General features: G+C 39.8%; 1 protein-coding gene across 3 annotated transcripts in view; it reads left to right on the forward strand.

Annotated features, from left to right (window-relative positions):
- The window catches only part of LOC102689473 (lysine-specific demethylase RSBN1L), a 54,755-nt gene that overhangs the window by 1,675 nt on the left and 31,921 nt on the right, over positions 1-21,159 (forward strand). For 2 of the 3 annotated variants that reach the window (XM_015352628.2, XM_015352630.2), the window contains exons 2-3: positions 4,172-4,297; positions 18,332-18,975. In XM_015352628.2, coding sequence (XP_015208114.1) covers positions 4,172-4,297; positions 18,332-18,975 — 770 coding nt within the window. Of the gene's footprint in view, positions 1-2,640; positions 3,991-4,171; positions 4,298-18,331; positions 18,976-21,159 lie in introns of those variants that run through there. The other variant, XM_015352629.2, reaches the window with a different exon arrangement.

The following is a 21,159-nucleotide window of genomic DNA, read 5'->3' on the forward strand; positions in this document are numbered from 1 at the left end:
GCAGCACGGACTTGTTGATTCACACGGTATCGACCCGGGTCTCGGGTGAGACGCCTCCCTTGAGACCAAGGTCCGCCGGGCCGCTCGCCGCTGTCCGCTGACCTCGGGGCCGCGTCAGGAGACCCGGTGACGAGCGCGGTGATGTCATCGGTCTGCCACTGCCGTCGTGGTAACGGGCCTGAGTCCCCCGCGCGGCTTCTCCGGGAGGGGAGGGGGGGAAAAAACCTGCAGTCTCGTGGACAGTCCCGGTTCCTTAGGATTCGGTTCTGCCGAAATACGAAGTGTATTTACACAGTATTTGCGAAACATCGGCTCAATTAAGAGGGAAGGAAGTACAGTTTTAAGGGACGTTTCCAGCGCTTGGGCCTGAGGGGTAGCAGCCGAGTTGTTGTGTTTTCTTGTAAATTTATCCCTCTTGAGCTAAGCAATTATTTGGTTAGTCGAAACTAAACCGAGATCAAAATGGATACAGATCTTGTTTTGGTACTTTGAATTGTGTCGTTGTTGTGGTCTTAGTTTGTGGACAGATTCTAGCAATGTGTTCCTCTGTAAAATTTAATTTTGTTAATACTTCTGACATATTTTGATGTAGAACCAAAATATGTCTTCAGAGTAACACATCAAAGTCAAAATGCAGTAAGGTATCTAAATTTACCTTCGATCTAAGTTTAAACACAGATCCAGTGTGGCAGTTTGCTGAAAGCCTTTTAATACAATCACGTGTTATTAGTTTTCTCTTTTGTGCATTCAGTCTCACATTTTCAGTGCTTACAGAAGTAAATCGTACTTAATTACATTTAAACATTGAGTTGTTTATTAAACTGTGGAACTCAAATAATCATTGCAAAGTAGATTCATAATCAATAGAAGCATGCAGAGTCTTTATTGTTTTGATTGCAGATGTTTGCGATAATTATTTCTAATAATGTTTTAAGTGTGTTAAGTGCTACATCAGTTTACACCCCTGATTCATATAGGAAGGCCCATATTTCTTATTCTGGTTGAATCCTATGCTGTAAATAGGGCAGAGCTCATTATACACAACAGCAACTTTGGGTGATCGTGTAGTACTGCTCTATTTGTAAAACCTCTAAGTAGAAGTAACAGTCCTACTTTCTGGATGTGGTCACATTACTCAAGATGCTGTCTTAAATCTCTAGCGTTAAGCTGTTCTCCAGCGTGACTTTATTTGATTCTCCTCTGAAGCGATTTTCCTCTGATGAGGGGTTATTGAAATCTACCGCTTTTCTAAACCAGCATAATTCTTCGCAACTCTTTTTGCTTCTGAGCATAGCGAGTGTTTCATTTGGATCAGTTTTTGCAGAATAGTTCTGATTTGTATGGAGTGAAAATGATCTTGTTCACCTTGATCCCTTAACTAATTTAAGTTGTTGTTTTCATGTGTGAATTGAAAGGATCTTTAAAATCTCCTTCAATTTATTAAGTTATATAGAATATTTATGGTGTGTTAGTACGTGTTCTTTATTTAGGATGGATCCAGTCTAACTGCTGTGTTTGGCCTGAAAGCCTAATCATTTGTGTGTGTTTAACACCTCAGATCTCTCCGTAGAGCTGGGAGCTGGGATCTGCTGTTGTCTGTTGTTAATGCTTCAGCAGCCTGTGGGGGTGACATCTCGAGCGTCATCTTTTAGAACTGCGGTGTTCGGATCGCAGAGGTCGGCCCACATCCCACAGGAGTGCTCTTATAATCCCGGTGTCGGTATCGGTACAGTCCGCAGTCCATCTTGGAAAGTTACACGACATCAAAATCTCAGCTTTCATTGCGCCATGGGCTCAGTAGCTGGTGCAGCAGGCGTAACAGCCTGGGAGGTGAAGTATATTTAGCTCATTTTGCTACTGTTCTGTTTGATATTTTCTCCTCAAGAAGTTCACATTTCTGAAACAATTTTAAGGAGCCTGACAGCACAATGGCATTCCTAATAGTCGATGTGTGAGCTTTATTTGGTGACAGCCCTGCCCCATGGCTGTAATTAGTAAATACACACCTGTCTGATGAATATCAACTGCTTCGCGCTGCTTTAAAAAGCCTCTGGCTTATGGCATATTTGCATAGTTGGCGAACATCCATTGATTCAGTTTTGTTATAAACAGTTGAAGATAAATTCTGTTGTCTTTTGATTGTGACCACACGGTAGAGATGGTCTGATTGTGCTGTGCTGGTCAGTAAATGTAATGGCTAATATGCTACCGTGTCCTTGCTTGTCACAGTTTAGTGCTTTTGTGAACGAAGAATGTTATTCTGCACCATGAGTGACAAAATAATACCACTGAATTATGTAAATAAGAACCTTAACCGGTCACCTGTGCACTAATGCAATTTTATCCAGTGGTGAAATGTTTTTCAAATGCCCAAACAGAAGCAAAGGTTGAATTTTTCTTGGTTATGTTGCTAAATACTCCTAGTGAATCTGAAGGTTTAATTATGCCTGGTTATATACCATAATTTATTTTTTGTCACCATAATTTGTTTTTGCACTTTAAACCTTTTGTTGTTGAAGAAAATGCCTAATAGCTATTTTATTTCTTATGGTGACAAACTACAAAATTAAGCAAACGTTTATTATAAAATTGTAATATGGCAAATTATACCTCTTCTAAGGAATGTAAAGTCATTATAATTGCTTGATAAACTTAAAATGATTTGTTCAGAATTTCCTTCTAATATTGTCCCTCCTTTGCAGCTTATCTATAAAATGTAATCTATATTTGTATAGTTGACCATTGCGTGTTTCTGCCGTAATTTTCTTGCTGTATCAGAAATGGTTCAGTGCTGTTACAGCCAATGGAAATAGACCAGTCAGTTCTCTAAATAAAATAGTCCATTCAGCACTTTAAGCCCAGACTGCTTTGTTTGTTCATACAGTTTTATAAAATCAAATAAGAATTTTACCAAAGGAGCAGCTTGTAAATACGTTTTGTAATGTGATAACGTGTAGGCAGTACAGTAACAGCTTGTATTATCATGCTCTGCCAATTTTTTTTGCTTGGCGTAAGGACAGTATGAGTACCCTAAGCTGACTGAAGAGAAAAGCACTCTTGCAAAAATCATAACGGGATAAACCCTCTTCGCATAGAGCCTTGTATGTGTTGCAAGCATCAGAATGGAGGTGGTGTTTTAAGGTCTGGTGTGTTAAGATAGGAGCACCATTTAAAAAAAGGCTGGTGTCAAAATAAATCCAGTTAGCTGAACCAGTGTGCTGCATTGAGCAGTGTTGTAATGTTACCAAACCAAGACTGTGAACTGCACTTTGTGCAAAGACAAGTACGGGCTACAGCATGCTGACAAAATCCCTTTGTGTCACGAGGTGCCTGTTCTTGGTGTCTGATTGGTTGTGGTGTCCTTGTGGGTGTCCTAGAATTTAATTTTGACTAATGTGGCTGTCCCAATCTGAGTAGTAGGTGTGGTGTGCCTGCTGCTTAGTATTTGTGTTACAGTCACGCTGAGCAAGCTCGGGCATACGCAGTTATCTCATTTTTAAAATCGTGTGCATTCAATGAGTACTGTGCTCTGTCATGACTGTAAGAGGCAAAGAGATGGTTACATGACCGTTGTGGGAAAAAAATCAAGCTAGGAGGAGCAGTTTATAACTACGGAAGGTCCAGTAAATTGAGTTGTGGATGGCATTATGAATTGTGTTACATGACTTGTTTCTTAAGTAGCACGGTAATTTAAAATTAGGTTTAAGACATGGGAATCGCATTGTTTGTGCTTCTTTGTCACCCTGTAGCTAACTCTGCGGAGCTGATGGGTGAATGTGAACATAGCATAAGAGAATAGGGAAATGTACAAATGCAAAAGGCAGTTTTTGCTTAAACCAGTGAAGAAATACACGTCTTTACTTTTGGTTCGAGTTCTGAGCAGAGTGATGCACAACAACAATAAAAATAAAACCCTGCTTATATGTGAAGCTGCCAAAGGTAGCCTAACAAATCACTCACCTCAATATTGGTCCTTAAAGGATGTCCCAGGTATCTGTTTAAAAAGTATTGAGTAATATTTGTTTAGAAAAATGCTTGACATGGTACATTGTGTGTTTTGTAGAAATTCAGTAGCACACTCAATACTCTTACTCTTACCCTGTAATCTAAAACAGTTTGTGATTATTTGTGAGTGCAGTTTGCTCATTTTCATCTGTGTTTGCTATAACAGATCACAACAACAAGGAGAAGAAAAAGGAGAAGGAGAAAGAGAAGGAAAAGGAGAAAGAGAAGAAGAAGCACAAAGTGATGAATGAAATTAAAAGGGAAAATGGAGAGGTCAGGTTGCTGCAGAAAGGTGAGTTTTTATTTGCTCTGCCAGTGCGTTCAGGCTTTTTAAAACAGACTTGTTGAATTTCACTTTGATATGCTGTACTTGGGTCCAAGATTTATGCTGGGCTGCTTCAGTTCATTTATGTAAAAGGATATACAGTGTTATTATATAGCGACCACTCTTCATGTTAGTTTATTTTGTTTGTTAAATTCTCCGTACGAGACGGCAAGCTTCTGGGTAAAATTCCACCTTTTATTGATCTTACTCTGCCTTAAAGCACAGGTGATTAGCCAGTGATGTCATTTGAAGACTGTATGCATAGCATTTTTACAGCTTCAAAGTTTGACAGTTTTCCATAAAAAACACTTAACGAGCTAGTAATACACACAGATATATTTTCAAATATTCTGTGGATGAAATGTTTTACCTTTCACCAGTTTCTTGAGATCCCAATACCCACCACCACATAGAAATGCTTGCTTTGTTCTTTTTGGGCTGGCCTTTCCTTCAAAAGTTGGCGTAAGTTAATAAAATGTTATAACACAGTTGATTAAACCATAAACCAATGATTCTAAAAAAAGGTGGTCTGATACTTTAGGTTCAGATTTTGTATTTAAAAAACACAGTACAGGGTGAAGAGGATGAAATGTTTATTATTTTTTTATGCTCTTCTGTATATTGTACCAAGTGGTAGTCATAGAGGAGTGGACAGTGAGACATCTGTTTAACTTTGTCAAATATACTCAGAGGTTTTAATAAAACAGCTGAAGAGTATTGGAACCAAATCTGTTGCATTTTAAATACATCCTGGTATACTAGGCTGCTGTCAGCCAGTGATTGTTGGCAAGCATTGTTTCATCAGGACCTTGTTTGACAAAAAGAGTCTTGAAAATGTGTGGTCACCTTATTAAGTTTCTGAGAGTGTTGACGCTCTGTGAGAAGTGAATGGAGAGTATTCCGATTCGTTTTAAGGCATTGTAAATGAAGGTAGGTTTGACCATCAGTCTCAGTATCTGTCACATAATTATGTGGACAAGCTACATCATGGGAACAAAAGGTAAAATTACCTTTGCTAGTAGAATGTAGAAAAAATAAAAATAAAAGCCTCTGATTTGCATAGATTTAAAGCTTTTTTTGTAATGTTTCTGAGACCATTAAATCATGAGCTCTATATTAACTTTTAACTCTTCTTTCAGCTGGTATATCTGTTCTTTCACTACTGAATAGTTTTCTGATTATTACACTGGGCATGACTAGAGCATTATATGTAAGAAGGCAGTTAATGATCAATACAATCCGTGTAGTACTTATCTGCAGCCTTCATGTATGTCTAAGATGTTATTTCAGTGTGGAATGAGTGTATTTAGATGAACAGCTTTTGTTTGATTTCTTAAATGTATCTTGGGGCTGGACAGATGGCAACAGGGCATTCATTCTGTCTTCATGATCTCGCCTTGTGTACTTTTGATTTGGAGAATATTCTGTTAATGTTTCCCATTCTCCTTCAGTATAGCAATTGGAGAGGACCGTGCAGGAGACTGTGCGCCTTTTAATTTAGTTCTATTGTTCAGTGGCATTTGAATGATATTAAACATTCTGCACACTCCAGGTTTTTATGGAGCTTTGCTACGAGCTTCACATAACAGCACGAGAATAGAAATTGCAGCCTTTTTATATCTTTGCAGCAAAGAGCAAAGCAGGATTTGTTTCCTCCTGAGGTTTCCTTTGAAGAGTAAAGAAGCCGTGAAAGAGTGTGGTTTATGAACCGCGGTTCTCGTTCTTAGCGCTGTGACTTCTGTTCAGACTCGTGGAGTTGCCATGGCCTCAGAAGCCATGAGAGCATTTTTAATTCTGTGAGACTGACTTTTATCACTGGCTTGGATTACGTGAACCTTTTCAAAACGAGCTTTGAATGGAAACGCTTCTAAATGACCGTGTGAGCGCTTCAGTCACGATGCAGCTGAAGACCCTTTCGTCAGGAAGTATCTGGTAGGTTTGATGGCTTTGTTTGCAAAGCGGTTTCCTCAATAATCCGTATTTTAAAGGCTCTGACTTTCGTGAAGAATGAACAGTGTTTTTCGTGTGAATTAAAGCTTGAACTTTATCTGGAATGCAGGCTTTAATGCAAAGACCTGCAATTGGATGCCACAAGTGAGTGCTGTTGTAGTGCAGTGCTCACAGAAAACACCTCTTTAAAAGCTTTGTAAAATGTGCCTTTTAATGCTTTGGTCCATGACATAGAACTCCATTGTAGTTTTATTGATCAGCTACGTGTTGCTGGAAAGGCCTCATGTCATGTCGGCAGGAGCTGGTCTCTCGTGAGGGTAAGGTGTGGGGATCATTATGACTGTGCTCGGAGGATGGAAGGCAAGTTCTGTGGCCAGGGGTTTTTAAGTGATTCAGAACCTTTTGAAGGTTTGCTTTCAATGCAACAGCATCCAGTTCCCATGTTCTCTGTCTTACATACCCATTGCTGGGAGGGAAAAGCAGTGCAATTGCTATGTGCGTATTTACACGCAGAGTTGTTCCTCCTGCTGCCTCACCGCTACAATCAACGGCCTGTTTTAGGATTTGTCCCACCCACTGGACTCACATGATGATAATGATGTGTTCCTGTAAAAGCCAGCTTACTTGGTTCACTGCCACTGCCTGGCTGTGTAGTTGAATTGTGCCTCAGAAGGAACAGCACAAATATGGTGACACGGAAAGCTTTAAAAACCTACAAAACTAAAAACCTTGTAAGATTTGAATCATATGTGAATGGTAGATCCCTCAGGAATTACTCATCAGGCGCGGTTTCTGCTCCATTCATCAGCTTTTCTGAGCAAACTCAAACTCAGTTTAGCAAAATGTGTTGTACAACAGGCATCTGGTATTTGAAGCCAGTTCACTACGTTAAATATTATCCATTTTGCTTAATTATACTTGTTTGTGATACCCGTTTCATGGTTATTGAAAGGCATTCTTTTGATTAGTAGCTAAAATGTGATTTAGCTCATTTAAGACATACGGTGCCACTATTTAGATGCGCAGCTGTTTGTAGATTCAATGGGTGTTTCCTGTATTTGTAAAATGGCCGAAAACTTAACCTATTGCACCTCTCCTGTTTCTTTACATCTTTCAGATGATTTCTGCAATAAGAAATTTGTTGCAGGTACAAGCCTTTAATGTTGCTTTTTATAATCAAAAACTGTGCAATTCTGTGTTTTCTGTCATGTTCTTTATTTTTCATATTTATGTTGGTTTGTGTGGTGTATTAGGTGAACCCATAGTATATATCTGTATAGCAGAGCTTTTTCCCAGTGTTACCTGCGAGCAGTTCAGCTTCTCTGCTGTGGACTTTGGTCACTGAAGTTTTGTGGAGTGATTTATACAGTTTGCTTCATTGTATTATCTTAAAATAAGAGTAGATGGCTTCGGTTTCTAAAAAACTTCCGGAACACTTTCTGTGCTGTACTTCAGTTAAATTGAGGTTCACAAAATGACCACTAATCTGGAGAAATGTTTTGAAGTTAGAAAAGGTATCCGAGTTTTCTTTTTGTTCCATAAGGATGTTTTTTTTTATCAGCTTGGCAGATCCAGAAGCATGAAAGCTAAGATTGTTTTTTTTCTTTTGAAGTCCTTCTCACTTTGGGCTCAACAGGCCCTAGGATTACTGCATGAAGATGTTGACTTATTAATGGAAAATGAGCTGGATCACAATGGGAATTACAAGGTCAAGGTTGGAGAAGCAGTTTCTAGTCAAATCGTTTCAAGTCTAGTCCGAAGAGAGAAATTGCACCACTTCTGTATGAACGGAATTGCTGTTGTAAATCATTGTAATTGGCCCAAATAACAGTAAAGAGCTATGGTTTGCTAACATAACTGTGTGATTGAAAAGATTCACTTTGTTGCTTTAGAATGATAAAAATGGAGGTTCAAACATGTATTACAGGACATGAATGTGTATGTTGTAAAGGTCTAATTGGCTTTCTTATAAAACTGTTTTAGTCTGAAGAGGAATAATTTAGGGTCATGCTACTCAGTTACTGGAACCTTTTTGTTATTAATGGGATTATTGGACTTCCAAGTAGTGGGAGCCTACAGTGATTTTTAGGATAATTTTGACTGCTCATGTTCAAAGGCCAGGGAGCTGAACATCTTCACACTAGGCACGTGTACTTGGACAAAAACTGAAATTTGTGTCCTTCATCAAAATGGAGACCTGACCTGAGATTTGAAAAACCCCTTAAGCAAAGCTGTGCCCACAAAATTTGACAGTTGTCAGATTTCATCAACAGCTTTTTAATATTTGGGCTTTAGAAGTTGCTGCGATTATATTTAGCCCCACTATTTGATCATAAACTGTTTTGATAAAAGCAGCCCCATACACACACTGTTCCCATTTAAAAACTGTTTAGCCCTTCAACTCCAAATTTTATAGGTCTGATTCTAATACCAGTTGAGGGATTTAAATACGGTTCTTGGGGAAACTAAGATGGCCATCTGGATTATATTTCTTTTCATCTTTATTTGCTTGTGGCCCATAACATTAACTTTTGCTGTTTTTTTAAAAAAACATTTAGCCAAATAACACCAGACATGGTATTCTGTTGGCCTTACCTTTAACATCTGACAGCGTCATTCTGCATTACCAAATCGCATGAGAACCACTTTGGTCTCGCAACTTGCAGTGCCTCTGTCTCAGGAGCTGCTTCACTACTTATTTTGAAGCGTAGCAGTTTTCTTAACAACCAAAGCTGCTTCAGAGCTGCGCCATGCAAGTCACTGTGATAATATTCCTGCCCACAGTGGGTCACCAGTTGCTTGGCGAAACGATGTCTCTTGCGCAAAACAATCCAGTTCAATCACTATTCAGATAATTAACAACAAACATTCTAGCGATAAGATCACTTAATTAGCCATATACAAATTCTTGTATTAGGAATTTGTGTTTTCGCATACCCCATCTTGCTCTCCATGAGACACACAGATGGGAAGAGAAGCTTGGGGTCAGAGCACAGGCTCTGCCATTTATATGGTGCCCCTGGAGCAGTTGGGGTTAAGGGCCTTGCTCAGGGGCACAACTGAGTAGGATTTCTTTGCTGGCTGTGGGATTCGGACCGGCAACCTTCCAGCCACAGGCACAGATCCTTAGCCACAGAGCCACCGCATCTCCCCAGTGCAGTTAACAAATGTTAAAATGGGGTCCTGTATAAACCTGATCACCATCCTGTTTGGAAAATTCAGACTTGTACTGGTTGGGGAATTTCTGCAGTGATTGACTTTAGACTTCAGACAGACAGTTCATCACACTGCAGATTTCAGAACGCCTGATGTTTTACACCTGTCACATCTGGTCTTAGGCCGCTTGCCAATTGCTCTTCAAAATCCTCTTAGTCTGTTAAGTACCAATTTTGGAGTTATTCTATTTCCCTTTAGTTTCCTTGCAGTTCACTCACGGTATTTAAGTGTGTAGGGACTTGCTTGGAGCCTTCAGAACTCTCTATGGTTGTCTAGATGTTAAGATTATTTTCTGGAATCATCTCTGAAACCAATTGAGGTGCTGATCTGAAACTGTTGTTTCCTTGTTGGTTTTAGATTTGTTCAGACCTTATGATTGGTGACAAGGTTGGCCACCATGTTGAATTTAACAAAAAAAAAACATACAAATCTGTCCTTCTTGGAAGGAGAAGTCATCTTGGTTGATTGAAATAGAATTGATATGTTTACAGCTGTGGGTGACTTGAGAAGTGTCTCTTGGATTTTAGATAAAGTTTGTGACACCGGGAAGAGTAAATACCTCTAGCTTCAAAGCAGAGAGGATGTTTGCTGAGGTCTGGGGGGTCAGGTGCACAGAAATAAGAGTAAAATTTATCTTGGTATGCCTAGGCAAGTTGTGGATTATTGATTGCAAAGGAGCAGGACGGAAAGACAAAGTATACCTTCACCTTAAGAGCACAGGGAAGAAAGGAGAAGCAGGAGGAGAAGGAAGAAACAAGGAGAGGAGAGAGGAGTCCAGAGGAGCTGGGACTTGAAGCTTCTGCCAGGCGAGAGCTCCTACTACACGATTATCCAAACAAAACCCGACTGCAGCTAAGTATTTGAGCCTTGTTAGAGAGAGCATTCTGTGCTCCTGTGTTCTGTGTTTTTAGGGAACTTGGGTTTCCTGGTACGTCAGTTAGAAACGTCTTTCCTGATTAGGGTGCATTTTATGGATATGTTTATAAGCTCCCATTTATTTTGTGGAATCCAGGGTGCAGAGAGGTTTAACTGCAGGTTTTATTTAGTTAGAAAGCAGCCCATCTCTTGTGTGGCCTCTGTAGGCATATTAAGCGTTTAGTGCTTAGTAGCAGTCTGGGGTTTTCTGGGTGACCAGAATGTTAGGCCTCTGAAACGCCTTGTCTGTAAGTACTGTGTATAATGGAACTTTGTTTTGTTGTGTATTGTCATTGTTTTAAAATATCTGTCCAGCCCCATGTGTAACAATATAATGTAACTTGGTGTGTTGTATGTTTTGTGTCTTGTGTAGTTTATGGTAATACATGTTTGTTTTAGCCAAGTGTGCCTGGATTATTACTCCTCTCAACAAAGCTGTGCCAGAGAATAAAGAATTCACATGCCTCTAATTATACCAGCCGCTCGGGTATAGAAATCACTTACAGGTCACGGGTTATGAATAATTATTTCACTGATTGACTAAACTGCTTGGTCAATTCCTGATTTTCACCACTTCCGTAACCCCCTATTTGTAACAATATGTTAGAAACAAATTTGCTACATTAAGAAACCTGGCTGCAGCATGTCAGTCAACTTTCAGGTGTTTAATACATGTGCATATGTTGTGATATCTGCAGTAGTATGTTATATACAGTACCTGTGAATTTCAGTAGCCTTTTCTGTTCTAATGCAAAATTAGTCCAAATGCAAGTGTTTCTAGTCAAATGCACATCTCTGTAATAAACGGCGATAGGGTCATGTGGACAAAAGTGAAGCTTAAAGTTTTATGGAAAGTTTTTAGAAACACAACATTTCAAAAATAGTGTCTGACATTCTTAAGCATTCACACAATTCCTGGCAACATTGAAGCATAGACTTGATCAGCCTTTAGACAGACTGCTGTGGGAAATGGCTCTTCTTTTGCAGCTGCAGCCAGCTGGCAAAGGTTGAATCACTAGGTTGAATGCCGTCTGCTGATGACACCGGCAAGTGTTGGTTTACAAATATTTTAGGAAAGGAAAAGACTGGGATTGGCAAGACCTCAACATGTCCTGGCTGTTGTGCCATGGTTATTGTGACCACCGTGGAGTTTGGTGCTGTCTTGCTTGAGAAGAGACCAGCTTGCCAAAACAGAAAGCCCTTGGCTCAAAGACGTTTGTCAGTGTGTCACAGAGAAGTAGGGCTGTTCTCACTTTGTACCAGTGGAGTGCTTGTGTAAAAAGAGACTGTTCCCCTACATCCCACTGCTACTGCTCCACTAATTGGCTTGCGTAAGACAGTCAGCATGATCACTCGACTCCACACGGAGAAAATTCATCAGTGATTAAAATTCTTCACCATTCTCGTTACCTCAGGTGTTCTCTGGCTTGCAGGGGATGACAGTTTCATCTCTCTAGTGTCCGCTTTACCTGTGTAAGGCTTTTGAGCCATTGCAATTGCAAATGTGCAGTACTCAGTCTGCAATTACTCTACGTTGGTTAGTGTTCCTGCATTAATAAAAATGTATTGAATGTCTTGTTACATAGATTTCTTAATTTAATTATTTTGACAGTTTGAGCATTGAATACTTGAGCTCAGTGTTTTATACCAAGGTTTAATAATTTTGAAATCAACAAACCTGTCCGCTCATGATTTAGAAATGGTAAACATTGTGCCTAGGCAAACATTGATGTCAATCTGTTGCATTTTCCTTGTGCGTGACTGTTTTTGCAGTATTTTTCCATTCTATGCTATCAAACAACAATTCTTAGTTTTCATTCTACTTGAAGTTTTTGTAGGATTTTGTAAGTTTCTGGAGATTTTAAGATGCTTAGGAGAGTTCTGAAAAACTTTTTAATGTGTAATTTCTGTATGTTTACAGCTTTGCAGGGTCTATTTGCCTGCTGTTTTGTCTTGCCCAGCAGCGTAAAAGGGCTTATACTGTGGCCACCTGCTCTGATGAGCATTTTGAAAGCGATTATCTTTTTTTGTGCTCTGTACTATTTGCCGTGCTGCAAAATGTGCCGTATGCAATAATTGAACTTTGATATAGCATGTGGTGGCAGAGTTTACTCTCCACAGATCAGTGCAGAGCTTTTTCTTTCTGTTCAGTCTCCAGAAGAATTAATGCACTTGACATAATTCAGCCCTCTTGGTTTATGTATGACTCCTCTGAACACAGACCAGGAAAAAGGTCAGCTAAAAACGTGAACACTGGATTAAGACTTTGCAGAAGTAAAACATGCAGTAAACAGTCATGCAGTGTCCATTTTCTATCTGTGACCTTTAAGTGGAGCATGCAGAAAGGACATCTTCCTGTTTTGCATGTACATCAGCTTTTAAGCTTCACATTCTAAGTCTAGAACACTTACCAGCATTCCTGTCTTTGTGACATGGAGAGATGTGGTTTTGCATCATACTAAATTTATACCTTAATGCAGAAGGTGATTTATGGCTAGCTGCCTGGAGAAGGGGAATTGAAAAAGCAAATCTTTCCTTGTTTTGAAGTTGTGGGCTAGAACATGACAGGGAAAGTGTTAAAGAACTAAAATGTTTCATTTGGGTGAACATCGGACTATGGCACCCACAATGAAATAAGCAAAGAGGAAGGCTGGAGGATATTTATGCCCGAGCACAAACGTGATTTTTATGATCTGTAGCACATTTCCGAATTGTAGCTTTAACGCTACCCTTGTGGTGTGAGTAAGCAGTCAATTCAGTCTGTGCTGAATTGAAATTTTCGTCCATCCTTGTTTTACTCTGTTCACAGTTGGATGGGAATAGTGCAAGCAGATCTAATTTATTTTCCTCGAGAGTGAGAATAGTTAGAAGAATGAAACTCTGGTGCAGTATTGCCTGGATTTAAGAATTTCATTGATACTGTTCATTCTGTATTGTAATACATTAATTGTAAGTGGAATATTTGGTTTGTTTTTCTGTTTTAATGAACATTTGTGTCTTTATTTGTGTTTATGCAGTTGTGTTGTAATACACTTTATGTACCGATGTACACCATTATAACCAAAATAACACACAAACTCTTTAAATGACCCAGCTAGGAAAAAATAGGTAATGTAATTATGTGAACTTGGTTGGTTTGGTTTTATCTCTCTCACAATTGTGTTCTCAATTTTGTTGCATCTGTTAAATACCAAACCAACCCTTGTACTGTTTAAGTGCTAGACAGTTTTTTAATTGTTCTGCAGCTATTCATGTACTTCAACTCTGTTATCACCAGTTGCTAATAATATCTCCTTAGTAGAATAGATGAAGTAGTTTTCATTTATGGTGAGTAAAATCTAGCTTCTCTCAGATTGGCCTATGTGCTCATTGTAATTTATAACTTTGCAAGCCCGTACTGTATCATGCATTACGTGGAGTGATCAGACCTCTGTTCTCTGTTCATTGGAATTGAACTTCATGCAGAAAATGCAAATTTTTAATATTCATTATCCTTAAGCACTTGTATCCTTGGTGGGGACTATAATGAAACTTGGATAATATCCATCCACAAACAAGGACTTTTTTTTCTTAGGAGTGTTATTTCAAAATGAAGTCTAGATCCCCATCTCTTAATTAATTCTCTGTTGCTCTCTTGACAACCAGTAGAAAGAAAAGCTGAAAAGGATGTACAGTTTTGCCCTGCTAATTTATAACAGACTCAAACAGTTTTGGTGGTTATGAGCCCCAACACTGAGCCCTGTGGTACACCATGCAGAGGGAGAATGCACTTTCAAAGACATTGGCTGTAAAATTTCAGAAGGATTGTGAAAAGATGTTGAGAACTTATCTTAAAACCTATCAAAAGGAATTTTGAGGTCCTGTTCCAAAAATATTGGGGGGGGGAAAAAAGTTAATTTGGTGTCTACACAAACTTGGCTTAATCCACCAGGTAAACCTGTTTTATCTTAAGCAGGATCAAAACATCTTTGTTTTTGTTGACTTGCATCTTAAAACATTTGAACATATCCTTTCTTAATTTATTCAAGACATAGCTGATGTTACATAGCTTTGTAATTCTTTCCAGAACATGCAGAGAAGATATAATTAAAATATATTTTTTTTCTTTCTATACCAACATCCCACATAATCATGGTTTTGAAGCTGAACTGTATTATTTAGAGAGATCTAGTAATCCACTGGTGCGATTTCTACAATCAATTTTGTCATGGTTGATTATTTGAAAATAATTATCTTCCAATTCAAGCTACTAAGACAAGTACATAAATTGTCTTAGCATGGCCCCTAATTTAAACTTTCTTCCTATTTAGGAAAATTTGTGCTTAATAATAATTCCTTTAGTAATATTGAGACTTCTCAAAATATACAACAAAACCTGACTAGATGTTGCCTTAATTATAATATTGTGATCTTAAGTGAGCCCAACGGGGGAAGCTGGAATGAATACTTTCTTTACCATCTTTCCTTACATGTTATGCTTATGGACCTTTCACCTGGTTTAAAATGGTATCTGTTGTAGTTTTGTATCTAATAATTGACTTGATAGAATTATTCTGAAATGTATTTGATTACTTCTTTTAGTGCAAAACCCACAGAAATATGTTATTAAAAGCAAATTGCTTTATGTTCTTCATTGTTAATTGTCTGTTATAATTACACACATTATACCATTTTTATAGCCTTGGCATACCTTACACATAAAAGACTGTGCTACATCTCAGGTGATGCATCTTATAACATGTCCTTGCAGCTTATTGTATATTGATGAAAAACAAGAAACAACTGAAAACTGAAATAAATGAACATCGGTGCAATTTGAAGAAAGGATCCTAACTGTTATTGCAAGGCATTGAGTGACAGTTGCTCTGCTTTATTTTTTAGATTGAACATTTACTCTGTAGCAGTGGTCATATTGATGTGATGTTCAGTAAGGGGAAGTACATTGGGTATATTTTTAAATATTGTTTCCTGGAAGCTTAAGTGAGGAATTGCACAGTATCAAAGTAGGTCTATGTAGTTTTAGGGATTCTTGTATTATTGAATGTAGGGAGAGTCTAAATGTTCATAATTGTAAATCAGAATTGGTTGTTTTTTTTGTCATTGGATTGTAATTAATCTAACCATGTCTGTTCTCTTCTGTTTAATTAAAATTCAAGATGTGATATTTTATTGGTAGTTCTGTAGAAGCAAATCCCAATTGGTGATGTTGAATCCCTTTTAATTAACTTAGAATGAAAATGTATGGATGTCGTTCTATTTACACGTTCCTTATATTGCAACATGTTAAATAACATGAAATTGGATGAATTGCTCAAGATTGTTCAGACTCTTTGGTTTGTGAATTGTTTTCTTGAGCTTTAATCTAAAACGTACAAATGGATTATGGTCAGGAGGTTGGGATGGCCAGTGGAGAAAGTTTGGTGTGCAGTTAACCACGTCTTTGTCAGTTTCTCTGGAGGCTTTGGATTATTCCTGACATACTGGAATGTCCATTTTTGGCCAAGTTTGAGCTTCTTGGCAGAAGGAACCCAAACCTCTCAGCCTTTGGTTAAACTTGTGTCCTGTTTCTGACAGGGAGACCACTATACTGGTCGCCATAAACTTCTTAATAAAGGACACTCTAGTGGAAGGTGATGGATTTATTGTCTTGAATGTATGACCCCTTTTCTGGAGTTTAAATAATTCTTAATGACAAATATCACTGTAGCCTTTGCAGTGCTAGTATGATTTCAGTATAACATTTTTAGATTTTCTTTTGACAAGACACATTACCTAGTGTGTATCTCATTCTGTTATTCTGTTTCATTGGAGGTAGGAATACATCTGGAACACGGTGTGTTTTTGGATGAAAATTGAGATTTCTAGCAAGAAAAAGGTGTATGAAATAGTCATTTGTATTGTATTCTATAAATATTTGTTATATATCTGTATTATATTTACATATCTGTATTCTATAAATATTTTAAGGATCGTAATACCTTGTCGAAGGTAGTTTGAATTAACTATAACAGAGTTTTCCCTTTTGTAATAACGTGTAAGTAATGGAAGCAATTCAGAAAAAATGGTAATATGACAAAATAGTCACATGAAAATTCAAAAGCATCACGCTCAAAAGGTTCGTGTTTCTGTTCAGTTTGCCCATTGTGTGAAAAGATTAAAATGACTGAATCTTGACCAGGAAACTGTTCTGTGAAATCCACAAATCCTGTCTGCCGTACTGCATATGCCCATGTTTTGTTTTGTGGTAATGACTAGCTGTGGGCTTCCTTCTGAGCTGAGCTTTGGGGATTATATTTTAGCAGGCCGCTGTTTCGAGCAGCCTGCTGTGTGCCACATGCTGTTTATATTCGCCGCTGATTGTATCTGACCCTCGTTTACAGGCACTGTTAAAATTACTGTCTGGTCTGTGTCCTATTTGGAAGTGGGGGGGCGGGGAGCTGTTGCAGATGAGGATTTGCAAGCCGCGCTTTTGCGAACTGACATGAAAAGGCTCTTTCTGTGCTGTTTCCTGCGTACCATACGGTTCAGCACGCCGTCCCGCTCTCTGTGCCTGGAGTGCTGCACGAATGCTTTCAGCAGCTTCCGTTTGAAACGGCTCAGCAGGCCTGGGGCTGTACCTGCTCTCTTCCTCCCTGCCGCAGGCGGTGTCGGCGTGCTGGGCAGCTGAGGCAGCTCGAGGTGCTCCGGTTCCCTGCGACACACAGCCACAGGCTGTGCCAGGCTGCTGGGCAGCTGAGGCGCAGTGCCTTCTGAGCATGTCTGAGGAGCGGCGCTGCCTGCTTCACTACACCAGCCCCAAAGACGCTTAGTGTGGTACCGCCTGCCCTTTTATTATCAGGATACAAGAATGGGGAAAGTCAGTTTTTCCTTTCCTCAGGATTGGATTTTTCTCAAGAACTACTTATTCCTGACAGGTGAACTGGAGAATTAGGAGTTATATGTATTTTCTGTCCTAGAGGGAGATTTCAAACCAAGGCTGAAGTTATTCTCCTGGATGATTCCAGTGCTAGCTGGTAGTTCAGTCCAGGCATTAATTTGTTGTTGTTTTTCTTTAGGTTTAAACAAAATGTCTGCTGGTTTCTCACTGAACTGTCCAACTTTGGGAAGCTTTTTGAACAAGATTTTCCTCCTTCTGGTTTTAAAGGCCAGGCATAGCCTCCTTAAAAAGCTCATTTGCTTTGTGGTTTATGAATCTTCATTTCAAAACATTATTTACTTTTGAGTTAAAATTTATATAAATAATTTGAAGTTAATCGGTCTAAATAACTGCCGAGGTCCACCTCTTGTGTGGTTTCATTTAAAATATTGCATTTTTAGTTGTAACACTTCTCTGTATCCCAGCTATTGCAATCTGTCCAGGTTTGTCAGACTGTCAGCTTTTTGTTGAACAAACAAATTATGCTTGATTGAGCCATTGTTATGTTGCAAGAGAAGGTCTACTGGGCAGTAGCTTCCACTCACTTCCCCATGCCCTGGTAGCAGGTAATACTTTCCTTCCTAATACTATTATTATTACTGAGGATTTGCAAGCAGCGCTTTTGTGAACTGACATGCTAACTGGGCGGAGCGGTGGCTCTGTGGCTAAGGATCTGCGCCTGTGGCTGGAAGGCTGCAGGTTCAAATCGGGCAGCCGGCAGAGGAGTCCTACTCCGTTGGGCTCCTGAGTAAGGCCCTTAACCCCAGATGCTCCAGGGGCGCTGTACAATGGCAGATCCTGCGCTCTGACCCCAGGCTCTCTCCCTGTCTGTGTGTCTCATGGAGAGCAAGCTGGGGTATGCTTGCTAAATTGTAAAGGGTTAATAAAGTAATGTTGTTGTTACTGTTCCTAATTCCTAATACTTTTATTAGGAAGGGTGGGATGATTTACGGGACGGTCTGGGAAGTAGAACTTAAGCCCTTGTTTTGTTTTCTGGCTTCCAGGTGAAAAAGAGAGGCCCAAGATAAATTCGGAGGAGCTGCAGATCAAAAAGGTGAAGAAGAAAAAGAAAAAGAAACACAAAGAGGGCGAGAAGAGAAAGCGGCCCAAGATGTACAGCAGGTCCAGTCAGACGGTGTGCTCGGGGCTCGTGTCGGACGTGCGCGGCCTGGAGTGGAAGCCGGGCAGGGAGGAGCAGGGCGACGTCAAGCCCGCCCCGTGCCTCCTGGAAGGCTGCCGGCCGGAGGACAGGCCTCCGGAAGGCAGCGACCCCGCGTTCGTGTCCGTCAAGGCGCCGCGGGTGCAGACCCAGCTGCCCGGCCTGGACAACCTGGAGTTCCGGCGCTTCATTCACGTGGAGCAGCAGCCCAACGGGGGGGCCTTGGTGGCGCACGCCTACAGCGAAGAGCTTTCCCGCCTGTCTCCTGTGGAGATGCAGAGGTTTGCCGACGAGTTCGTGACGCTGTCCTTCAGCGAGGACGAGAACTGCGCGGCTCACTATGTGATGGGGATCATTCACGGAGCAGCTATGTACCTCCCGGATTTCCTGGAGTACTTTTCTTTCAACTTCCCGAATTCTCCCGTGAAAATGGAGATCCTGGGGAAGAAGGACATCGAGACAACCACCATGTCGAACTTCCACGCTCAGGTAGGCTCGTCTTCCTTCCTCAGGGGTGTAGCCACCTAAGGATGTCTGTGTGCAAAAAGATTGAATCTCTTAAACACCTAGTTTTGAATAATTAAGTGGCAAGTGAAAGAATCTGCCACTTCCTTTCACAGCCTCATCTGAGCATGGCCTTCTTCAGTCTGCCGTAAATAAGTTGTTTAGCCTTCAGTTTTTATTCACAGTGCTTGTGCAACTGTGGAAAGTTTCACTCTTCTCCGTTGCTACATAGAAAAGTACTTTTACGACGTTAAAACCTTAAATGTGTACCTTAAAATTGATATAAATCACATGCTGTTTCCAATGAGTTAGTTTTTAAAAAAGCCTTTTTTTCTGTTTTTCATCGCTTGTAAGGATGTGATTGTTTGAATTAATTCTTAAGACATTTTTCTCCACTGTGTACTATTTTTGACCCATCTATCAGCCTTTTAAGAACTTCAGCCCATGTACGTGTTAAAATGGGAAATCTGCACTGTCCCACGGTAATCTGTGCACAATTGTGGTGCTCCCTTGCTACCTAAATATTGTAGTTATTTTCATTGTAATCACTACAATTTTTTTAACTTTCAATATTAAGATTTATATGACAATGGTATTAAACATTTTATGTAATAAATCTAATTATTGAATCTATTAATATCCACCTAAAGGTTATTCATAATTGTACTGTCTGGTTCAGCAGCAGGAAACGGGCAGCAGTGCGGACTGATGGTAGGGTCTCTGGACTTGAACATGAGGTGCCATTCGGCCAGTGGAGCTTGTTAATTGTAATCAGGAGGGGGGTGGGTTCAGTGCCCAAGTGGAGCACTACTATGGTTACCCTTGAGCAAGGTACTTTACTCTGGTTGCTCCAGCAAAATGCTGTGTTTTCTAAATGAGTAGCTCTCCGAGTCATTCTTGCAAATACGAGTTTGTTTTCCATTGACTAATCTGGTTTAATAAATGTTTATATGATAAAAATGCCATACTTCTTGTCATTTCACACCATGGGTATTATATCTAAAATGTCTCATAAGCTGATGGTATAAATCATTTTGTATTAACACCTTAATTAAAAACAGATGGCTTAATTGTCAGCAGGTGCAGTGTCTGCAGGTAAATTGGTTACTAGCAATGTTAAATCTGAGAGACATGCTTCTTTCTTGGAACAGATCGGCAAAGCAGTGTCAACAAAGTGAGACAGATGAAGGAGAAACAAGTCATTTTGGTCTGTGATTATTGAAGATGACCTGGTTCAGAGATTTCTGCCTTGTATATTTCTCAACCATAGGTAGTGAATTGCTTAGGTCTGTACAGTGCATTTCATCACAAAGTGCTTCTTTGCAATATTGTACCCACTTGGTTGGCACACAGCATCCCCACTAAACAGCAGACCAGGTGCAGAAGTGAGAAATTGCATTATAAAACTATATTTTATATAGCGCCTTTAAAGGAGGCTTCTCAAAGCACTTTACACAAGATATGCACGATGAGAATATACAGAGGAGACAGTAGATGGTGGTCCTGAATACAGTTGGAGCTCTTCTAAAGAAGAAGGAATGGAGGCTGAATTTGAAGGACTGTAGAGCTGGTGACTCTCTGATATCCTGGAGATAGAGTTGTAGATCTTTGGGGTATAACAGGAGAAGGCCCTGTCACCCATAGAGTGTAGACAGGCTTGGGGGACAGTAAGGAGAGCAGGATTAGAAGAGCGAAGGTTGTGCGGTTGAGAGTAGGGCGATAGTAGCTCAGACAGGTACTGAGGTGCCATGCAGAGCCTTGTACTGTAGGTGAGCATGAGGGTTTTGAAGTCGACATGACTTGACAGGAAGCCAGTGCAAGGACTCCAGGATAGGAGTAATGTGATCACTTGCACTAGACCTGGTCAGGATTCTGGCTGCCGAATTTTGGACATACTGCAGTTTGTTCAAAGTAGATTTAGATACCCCAGCGAGTAGAGCATTACAGTAGTCAATTTTGGAAAACACAAATGTATTGATCATCTTTTCAGCCACAGTTAGTGTTAACATAGGGCATAGTCTAGCGATATTTCTGAGGTGAAAGAAAGATGTTCTTTAGTTGAGGAGGAAATTTGTCAATGTAGAATTTGGCTGTGACACCAGGTTTAGGTCTTCTATAACTTATTTAATGTCTCATCTGAAGTACTGTGCCTTTCGTGATGTCCCCTGT

The sequence above is a fragment of the Lepisosteus oculatus genome, chromosome 7, assembly GCF_040954835.1.
Source record: "Lepisosteus oculatus isolate fLepOcu1 chromosome 7, fLepOcu1.hap2, whole genome shotgun sequence".
NCBI lineage: Eukaryota > Metazoa > Chordata > Actinopteri > Semionotiformes > Lepisosteidae > Lepisosteus > Lepisosteus oculatus.